A 10,065-nucleotide genomic window follows, 5' to 3' on the forward strand; every position below is an offset into this window, starting at 1 on the left:
CACTGAATTTTCACAAACATGTAATTTCTCCTACTTTTGTTTGCTTTGTTCGTTTGTTTTGTATTGCCAAGGGAGCTGACGTCAGAGTTCTTGATATCAAGGCAAATTGTGTATCTAAGGTGACGCCTTCCCAATACCTTTATCTTATTTTTCGCGATTTTAACAAGTCTGACGTAAGTTCCCTTTCCTATGCTGTTGTTCCACAAATGGAGGGACCTACAGTTCCAAGCTGACTCCGAACAGCAAATATTTTTATGAGGAGCTTTTTCATGGCACAAATACACTCGGAGGTTTGCCATTGTCTGCCGAGGGGCGACCGCTATTAGAAAAATGTTTTTTTTAATTTTGGTGTTTTCACCGAGATTCGAACCAACGTTCTCTCTGCGAATTCTGAATGGTCGTCACGCACCCACTATTTCGGTAGATGTCACTTTTGAAGCTGTCATTTTTTGATATTTGACAAGTAGAAACTACGCCATTAATAAAAATGGAACGATGCACGCTTAAACAACGCATTGAAATTATTAAAATTCACTATAAAAATGGTGAAAATTTGGCAGAGACAAGAACAGCCGAAAATATTGCTGTTGTAGCCGAAAGTGTTGAAGAAAACCCAGGTTTGTCCATTCCTCGTCGTTCTTTAGAAGGAGGCGTTCCACAAACGTCATTACACCATTTCGGAGTCATCTATGATTTCGGAGTCGGCTTGAAACTGTCGTCGATCTATTTGTGAAACAAAATCAAGACGCACGCCAACAATAGGAGGAGCTCGGCCAAGCACCCAAGAACTGTGTACGCGTCAATTATATATATATATGTATATATGATATAGAAATATAACGATGATACCCCATTGACTTTTGTAGCAAACATTGTGCAGATACTCACAAATCGACAAGTAACGATTTTTTATTTGACGAAAATACACAAGGCTTAAACTTCTGAGATGTTCTCGTTTGTTGGGTGGCTATTTCAACAGAGCCTTAGTTAAGCGAACCAAATCATGATTTTCCACGACAGTCGGTTCTACGTTACCGAAACGACCCGGATTTATATCCCGCCAAGGACTGTCACTCCAGCAGCATTCCCCGTATGTAAGTATGGGGAATGTTTATGCTGCTACAACAACGACAACAACATGATTTTAAATGAAGTGGTGTTTGGCTTTGTTTACCTGATCCAGACTTTGGCTTCAATGACCCTTTAATGAAATTCATCTCTTTCTTAATTTTATTGTAATATGTAAAATAATTGCAACTTTGCTTATATTTCGTTTATGATATACGCGTAGTAATTTTTTATGCATCATTGAGTTAAACAATTATTGGTAATAAATACAAAGTATATGTATTAATATATAATTATTATTATAATAATCGTATATGCTTGTATGCTGAATATTCGTATGCATTTGTGTTATTGATTCAATTGCCCATATTTTCTCAATATTTGCATTGTTTTTTTTTTTTTTTTAATAACTAAGCATTTGAACGCTACCAGAACAACTGCATTTCTATTTATTTTCAAATCTATGTTTCGTACTCATAAATATATTCTTTTTTATGCTGCTGGTGTCAACTTTTCACTTCTAAGTGCTTTGGCGAATCAGCATAGGTAAATTTCAGACGAAACGCCTCTGCAACCAAGACATTTATTTGACGATCAGACCAATTTTCGGTTGGGAGATTTTGTAGTAGCAGCATAAGACCCTATATTTATGAAAAAGAAATATATGTAAACGTTAATCGCTGGCAGTTTCAGGAATGCTAATGGATAAGTTTACTTGGAAATCATTTTGTTGCATCAATCTATCTTTCCAATGCAATAGAAATGCCGCACAGACATATAAATGGAAGAGAGCAAAGCCATCTGACTCGGCGAGGTATGTGTCCCACAAGCGTATTGTGCAATGCAGTGGTAACTCACGGGTTAGTAAGTTGTTCATCCAACGAAAAGAGAATTGCAGATAATCTACGTCGTGTGCTTGCAAATGGCGATGTAAATTTCCTAAAATAAACAGTGATGGGATATTACAGTTCTCTCAATTTTTTGCTAAACGTACCATCAATCCGCTGTATAAGATCTTTTAATTGATTAACTTTCTCCTGTATACCTAACTGCGCAAAAATGTAGTTGTCTTGTATACAGTCAAGAAACTTTGAGAGGCACCAAAAAGAATCTGCTTCAATAGCGTCCCGTTTATCTACCGATAGGGTACCTATATTAAATTTTTCCAAATCCGTGCCTGATGTTTTGTACGAAAAATAAAACACACAATGATTTCGTAAGATTCATTCGTTTTAACTCAGCGTACCTGGTTGCAAAACTTCTTGCAGAAACACGATGAAAAATGGGGTAACCAAGTCATTAATACCTTGAACATATCCAGAAGCTGGATGACGTATGGCCCAAATGAATAAAATACGTTCAAACATTTCCTGCACGAGGTTTTGTTGAAAAAGTGATATTTGTGGATTCATACGTGGCACATCGATATGTATCTAATATTGGTTGGTTGGTTTTTAAGAAAAGTGTGAAAAATAGCATCTCGAATATTTTTCCCACAAATAAAATTTTCTTTTTCTGTTAATTTTTCATTTTATATCACGTGGTACACACCTGTCTATAGGTATCCTGTTGTGACTCATCCGGACTGTCAACTCTAAAATAGTTATGCCGCAAGTCCTGATAGCTCTGACGCTTGCTTTCGAGCACCGCGTTGCGACGTTCGCCTGCTGGTGGCAAATATTTAGACAGTAGACGCCAACTAACCGCACGCATCTGACAAAATTTCAGATCAAGAAAAGATTATTTTTTATAAATTTTATATCCAAGTGTACAATTATTATGCATTCAATTCCACACACACTCACATTTTTTGGTACGCCCGACCAGCTAAGCTTCTTTAAAGCTATTAAATCCAAAAGCGGCGACTCCAGCAGTACTAGAAATTTTTCGATTTTGGTCTCATATTCGGTTTCTTGCGCATTTGAACTATACTTTTGCAATTGTGGTCGTCCCGGATAGGCATGGAAATTGCGCACAATTTTTATTCTAAAATTAATAGCGCAAAGATAGAGTAAAATCTGCATCATCTGCATCATCTACACGTACCTTGCTTCAGTGTCGGTTTTCGAAGCATTCGATTGCCCTGCTTCTTCACTTGTTTCACTGGTTGAACCTAGCAATTCCTCTGCCGTTGTCACTGCTGGCACTCCTGTTGATATCGTATTGCTTTTACATGCTATCACTTTTAGACTAGTAGATGAATCCGTTGCTGGAAATCTTACGTTGGAAATAGTTGCTGAATTACGATGCGTTTCAATGACATTTAACGCCGCTGTGTGCGAGACTTTTTTTGAAATACGCGAATCTAGAAAGATCCAGATAAAAATAAATCAATCAATATACTTGTACATATTAATGTGAGTTTGTTGTTAATAAATGCTTCACAATCTAGAGTTTTTATTTAAATGTGACCGGACCCGTAGCCGCAATAGGTAGGTTCGAATATCCGTGCCTGAAACACCAAAATGAAAAAAAAAAAATTGTTTTTAAAGCGGTTGGCCCATGGCAAGCATGGCACACCTCACAGTGTATTTCTGCCATACAAAGGCTCCTCATTAAAATATATGCCGTTCGGAGTGGATCTTAAAACAGTAGGTCTCTCCATTTGTGGAACAATATGAGTACGCACGCCTCTTATAGGAGGAACTCGCCCAAACACCTAACAGAAGTGTACGCAACCGTTGAATATAGTAGCCACCTTAAATTACCCCAATATTCTACAAAAGCAACTGCTTTACAAACTCACCACTCGCTGATGATCCAACTTCTGCTGCTCCTGATATTATGCAGAATTCATCATCACCCATATCCCATGCATCGCTAACCGATTGCTGATAATCACGAAATGTAGATACCATCCCTTCACCTGCACCGCTAGCACGTCCTACACCACTACCAACACCGCTATTGCGGCTAAGATGAGTGGTGTCACTGCGCTTAGGACTTGGACGCCCTGGTACCAATCGACTGCTGTTTTTCCAAAATGACGAGCTTGCACTGCTGTCACTACTATTTTTCTGAGACAAAGTTGGCACTGCTATTGCTGCACCGTTAATAATCTCTGCCGCTGGTATTGCACTTGCCGTGATTTTATTTCTTTTGTTGTTCCCGTTTTGACTTCCGCAGGCTACATTATTGTCCATAGTATATTTGAATACAAAATTTCTTATTTACTATATACTTTAGTTTCATCTAATTTCCATACATATGTAAATTATAGACTTTTATGTAATTGTTAAGCATTTTTTCCAACAATGTCTGCCTTTGGAATTTTATTTCTATTTCTTAATTCCCATTTTTCGAATACCTTAGTCAACTACGTAGTAAGAAAAAGCACTGGATCAATGTCAGTTCTATGAAAATTTAATCGAAATCCAAGCAAAACGACAGATGATACAGTTGCTTTAGGGAATAAATACGTGTTCGGCAAGTAAAATAAAATACATATACGCTCTTAAAAAAATTGCTTTTGCGTCGAATAAAGATGCAAGAAATACATCGATTTTTTCGATACCTCGGATAAATTTGACACAGAACTTGCTTCGTGTCACACATACTTGTTGCCGGCTTTTGAATGATGAAAATCAAAAATTTTAGATTTTAGCGTCAAGCACCCGACACGTACACATATAAGCTGCAGGACATGTATGCTTGGGCGTCACCAGGAGCTAATAGTTATTGCTTCCGAGGGCGCTCATGCATGCACGTCCAGCAGCTTATATGTGTGTGTGTCGGGTGTATGACGCTTGCCTGCAAACGTTCATACAAAAAATGTCATGCGCCATTTAAATTGAGTGTTCGTAACGTGCGCACGTAAATATGTCGCCTTCGGAAGAGGATTTGTTGTAGCTTGTAACTGCAGCAGTTTTATTTGAATTTCTCCCGCACACCTATTCATCTCTAGTGTCAGCACAAACTGAGACTCTACTGCATGTCATGCAGACTGTCATCATGTAAAACCTGACAACAACTATGTGTGTCACGAAGCAAGTACGTGTATCACCCGACACGCACGCATATAAGCTGCTGGACATGCATGCATGAGCGACGGCGGAAGCTATAAGACAAGAATATAGAGAAACAGAGACGCCCTCCGAATTCGCTGTGTCGTAAAAGCCCATGGATAAACAAGCAAAAGGAATGGGAATTACCTGTTTGTGAAGAGGAAAGAGAGAACGTTAATGTATAGAGGAGTATTATAGCTCGCGAGCACGATCATGCATGCATGTCCATCAGATTATATGTGTGCGTGCATGAGCGTGTCCAGGAGCTATGGACATGCATGCATGAGTGTGTTCAGAGCTATCACGGGCTACGAATAGTGTGAATTGACAATGAAGTACAACCGCGAACATTTTCACCTCGCCCAACTCGACAGCGAAGAAGTTATTAACAGACTTGATTACAGTGAATTCTGTATAAGCAGAGAATGTTAATGGAATGAGAAGGCACAAATGTTACTGTTAAATATTTTAAGTACAATTGAGATTTGAATGATTTGTAACAGCAGAGAATGTTAAAGGAATGTTAAATGATCTTTTTTCGAGTACTAATTTGTAGCAGAGAATGTTAATGGAATGAGAAGGGCAAATGTTACTGTTAACTATTTTTAGCACAATTGAGATTTGAAAGATTTGTAACAGCAGAGAATGTTAAAGGAATGTTAAATAATCTTTCACAGATTGCTTTGTTGTTCTTTAGCCGCGTTATCGCTATTCTCACTCGCTCATGGTCGGGTAGGCGGTACGTCGTCGACGATTGGGGTATCGGGATCTTCACATTCTCTGTGACATGCGCAGCTATCACTGTTTAACAGGTTTGAGATGTGTTCCCTCCATAACTTAAGATCGCTCTGGATGTCAGTCACCAGTTCGCCGGTTTGTTGTTCTTACAGGATTATTGCGACACGCTCGGCCACCGGAGTGAACAACAGTACTTGGCGACGAAGTCTCTCTCCCACAACAAATCCGACACCGAAGCAAGGTCCTATGTTTTACTTCCCTTGCTGTATCCATCGCATCTCTTGAATGGCAGTGAGGAGAACATCAACCAGCCGGGCAGAGGCGCCTTCTCTAGATAATAACCATACTATTTGGCATATAACCCTATGTTTTCTGTGTAATAGACCATTATTTTTACGTGTATAAAGAAAAACCCGAAGGAAAAAATTAAATAAAATTAATGCCGGCAAAGAAAACAGGTTTGTATACATAATTCTAATAAAATGTTTCTTAGGTATTATATTATTAATTACGCATTCATATAACAGAACAAAAGCTTGTGTCCATAAACGTGTGTCGTCTTATTACTTATTATAAAATGTAATATCGAATTTCGAATGCGTATTGTAACTGTTTATTATTAGCAGCCAATTGCGGAGTGAAATTAGCTACTCCTTCTCCTTGTATTTTCTTTACATCATTAGTAATAATTGAACAAACCAAAACACCATATATTCCACCAAAATAACTTCTGTGAAGAAAAGCCTTTCACAACAGTATTGACAGCTGTTTGTCAATTTTGCGGGTAATCTGACATATGTGAACGGGTAGATTAATTTGGTGGATTTATTGGTAATTAATGCATATGTGAACGTACTTTAACTCTACCTAAATCGATAGCAAAACTTTAAATGCATTTTTCTCAAAACTATGTTTTTTGAACTGGTGATCACTGTAACTTAAAAACCGGTTGGTAGATTTCAACAAAATTTATACTGCTTTTGAAAATCATAAAAAACTCGTGCCTGATCGAAGGATTTTTGTTTTCAAAAATTTCGATTTTCTTTAAACAATTAATTGTCGGTTTTTTCCTCGAAAATCTGAAAAATATTTCCTAAGGCCGTCATAACGTTAATTTTGAAAAACACAAAAAGCTTCGTTCAGGCACAAGATTATCTATTAATAGAACTATTTTCTCTTGAGTGATTGATTTTAGATGAATCTCCAAGGACTTGTGATGATCATCGCAAGGGACTTCTGGAGAAACGAGCTCCACACAAACAGCGATAACTTTTACAATTATTAATTTTTTTTTAATTTTGCTTGAGTCAAGTCGAAACATGAATTTTTTGAACATCATAATTTTTTCGGGGCTCTGACTACTCCTAACCTCTTAACTTTATACTGAGTATCCGATGCGCATACTCAAGGCACATTAATTAAAGGTGGTGACACTAGACTAACAACAATGTTTTGTACGTTTGATTGTCAAAGCAAAGTATTGGCAAGAATGAATCCGCTTTGTTCATTCTGGGCTGACAGCCACATGGCTGACTAAAGGCAACCAATTATTCATTATAGCCAAGGTGGATTTATTTTAGGTGACAGCAACCACATATAAGTAAAACCCTACATGTATTTGTTGTTGCGTTTGGTCCAAGCATCACGTCAAAATCAGTAATCAAATGCAAACATAAGAATGTAAACATACCAATCCATACAAACAAAGCATATCATTTTGACGTAAGCCATATCTACGGCGAAAAATTCAGCTGGGTGAATGCTGTCACCTATAATAAATCTACCTTGATTATAGCGTACACATTTTGAATGCTGCTACATAACAACACTTCCCTTTTTTCAAATTAAGATATCTTGTTTCAAATAAAATGTTTAAGTGTAAAAAGGAAATAATTTGTAAACAATGTTATGAATTAGCTAGTATTATTACATTGAACTGTACATCGTTATAGGTTTAATTCGGCGGCAACGACAATGGAAGTCTTGCGAGAAGTTATGCTACCGTCAAAATAGTCGCGTTCATAAGAACGTTTGTTTTTTAATAGTTAACAGATGCTGCTGGCATAGATGACTAGATGGGAAACTCTTTTTCTCGTGAGAGCACTGAAAATGTGCATTTTTTATAACACTCGTCAAATTGGGAATTTTTAGTTTCCACACCGCCATTGACGTTAGTATATAGTGTGCATTATCTATGTAGTATGCGGTTGCCCAGTAGCCTTATATCACCCGTATACACCTACATATGATAAAAATAAACACAATCAGCATAAAATACATAAATAAGCTAAAAAATCAAAAACATTTAAATGGAATTATTCAAAATTGATATACAAATGCTATATAATATATTAATAATAAAGTAATGAACACGAAAATGTATATAAGTGTAAAGCTGAAACAGATAACCTTCAAGTTTTTATTACTTAAAAATAGTTATGTATGTTTGCAAAATATTTCAAACTCAAATTCATATTTACATTCATAAACCAACACACATTTTCAATAAAATTATATGTATGTAAAATGTATTCAGATATGTGCACAAGACGAATTAAAAGTAGAAGTCGAAAAGGATATAAAAAGCTTTGGAAAATTGTACAAACTCCCTTCAAATTAAATTATTATGTTTCAATTAAATAACTGTTTTCGCTGGCAGCCCGCCATTTCGCCTATCAGCTGTTCAAAATTCCATAATGTGTGAATGCTGCCAAGTTTTGAAACGAACTCATGGGCGCGCTCTCTCTCAAAATGGAAGTGTTTCACATCTAGTCATCTATCCCTACAAGACAGTGCTGAGTACTTTCGCCAAAAATTCCAACACATTGACAAATATTTTATTAGTCTCTAATGCATGCGCATTGACAAATTGAAAATTGTCGAATGAGCAAAAGAGATAACTAAATGTAAAACTCTTTTTCTCGTGAAAGCGCTGTTGAAATGCTCTTTTTTATACTATTCGTCAGTAATGCCACAACGGGAGAAATATTGATTGGGTATTTTTAAGACAAAAATTGGGAATTTACAGTTTCCTTATTTTCATTGATGTAGATACATATAAGTATAAAAAAATAAGCACCCTCAGTATAAAATACATAAATAAGCAAAAAATTAAAAAACCATACATATTTACATACAAAAACCAACTCTCAGTTTTCAATAGAATTACATGTATTCAAAATGTATTCAGGAAAGTGTGATTGAATTTGACAGTGGTCTCATAAAAATTATATTATAACCCAAAAAACATATTATATACAATAATATTTAAAAAAAAATTAATTATATGTATTACATTTAAATCGCGAAATTTTTCCCTTAACGTAAAAACGAACTGTTTTCGTCAATTATTTTTTGTGCTCTATTTCTGGCAGCACGCCATTCCGACTATTAGTTGTTCCCAGGAATTGGCAATACGAAGAAGTATCGAAAGGAATTTTTAGCCACGCTTTCAAATAAAAAGCGCATCTAGTTATTCATAATTGAATTTTCCTCGTGGAAGGCGGTTGTGTTTTTTGTGATACGAGTATTATTTAAAATATTACAGTGAAAAGTGGATTGTGAATAAATCGAGTGTAAATCAGGTATGCATATTTAAATTCTAACCAAATGTTATTTTATCGTGGTTTCATAAGCATTTTGGTAAAATAAGAATTTTTAACGTTCTACGTTACCGGATTTATATCCGGCCATGGACTGTAAATATGTAAAGTCTTTAAATCTGTAAATATGTAAAATTTTTAAATCTGTAAATATGTAAATGAAAATTCTTAGTTTGTAAACAAGAAATGAAAAATACATATTATTAGAATAAATTTAAATATGTAAATATATAATATAAAATTTTATAATAATTAGTTTGTAAACAATAAATGAAACAATTTCTGATGACAATAATGAGGAGTTTAGGCCATTTGTGCTGATGAATTTATGATGACAACAATGAAGAGTTTAGGCCATTTGTGCTGATGAGTTTATGATGACAACAATGAGGAGTTTAGGCCATTTGTGCTGATGAGTTTGTGATGACAACAATGAGGAGTTTAGTATGCCTTTAGAGCAGGGCAGATATATTTTTCAGTTATAAGAAATTGCTATTGGTAAAAGAGAGATAGAATATCACACCGACAAGGGGAAACTATCAGAACTTTCCTACGGCTAGAACAAAAATGTGTAGTTGGATGATGATAGTGATGATATTAATATGAGTGCTAATATGATAGTCAGCTGTCTTGTAGGGATCATAGATAATAAG

At 35.8% G+C, this 10,065-nt stretch overlaps 1 protein-coding gene across 1 annotated transcript; it reads right to left on the reverse strand.

Moving 5' to 3' along the window:
* Nucleotides 1–1,454: 1,454 nt before the first annotated feature.
* Nucleotides 1,455–4,553, reverse strand: LOC129252889 (TBC1 domain family member 22B). The gene is made up of 8 exons (XM_054891038.1): nt 3,815–4,553; nt 3,115–3,373; nt 2,874–3,054; nt 2,620–2,781; nt 2,315–2,501; nt 2,063–2,245; nt 1,784–2,007; nt 1,455–1,709 (listed from the first exon to the last, which is right to left on the reverse strand). The coding sequence occupies exons 1-8, from the start codon at nt 4,209–4,211 to the stop codon at nt 1,575–1,577; spliced, it is 1,728 nt and encodes a 575-aa protein (XP_054747013.1). The 5' UTR covers nt 4,212–4,553; the 3' UTR covers nt 1,455–1,574.
* Nucleotides 4,554–10,065: the final 5,512 nt, after the last annotated feature.

The sequence above is a fragment of the Anastrepha obliqua genome, chromosome 1, assembly GCF_027943255.1.
Source record: "Anastrepha obliqua isolate idAnaObli1 chromosome 1, idAnaObli1_1.0, whole genome shotgun sequence".
NCBI lineage: Eukaryota > Metazoa > Arthropoda > Insecta > Diptera > Tephritidae > Anastrepha > Anastrepha obliqua.

Coding starts and splice junctions, on each gene's coding strand:
- LOC129252889 (XM_054891038.1), bottom strand. CDS start 4,211: ATGGACAATAATGTAGCCTGCGGAAGTCAAAACGGGAACAACAAAAGA. Junction 2,782..2,873: donor GGTCGGGCGTACCAAAAAAT/GTGAGTGTGTGT, acceptor AAATTTTGTCAG/ATGCGTGCGGTTAGTTGGCG. Junction 2,008..2,062: donor TCTTATACAGCGGATTGATG/GTACGTTTAGCA, acceptor TGTTTATTTTAG/GAAATTTACATCGCCATTTG.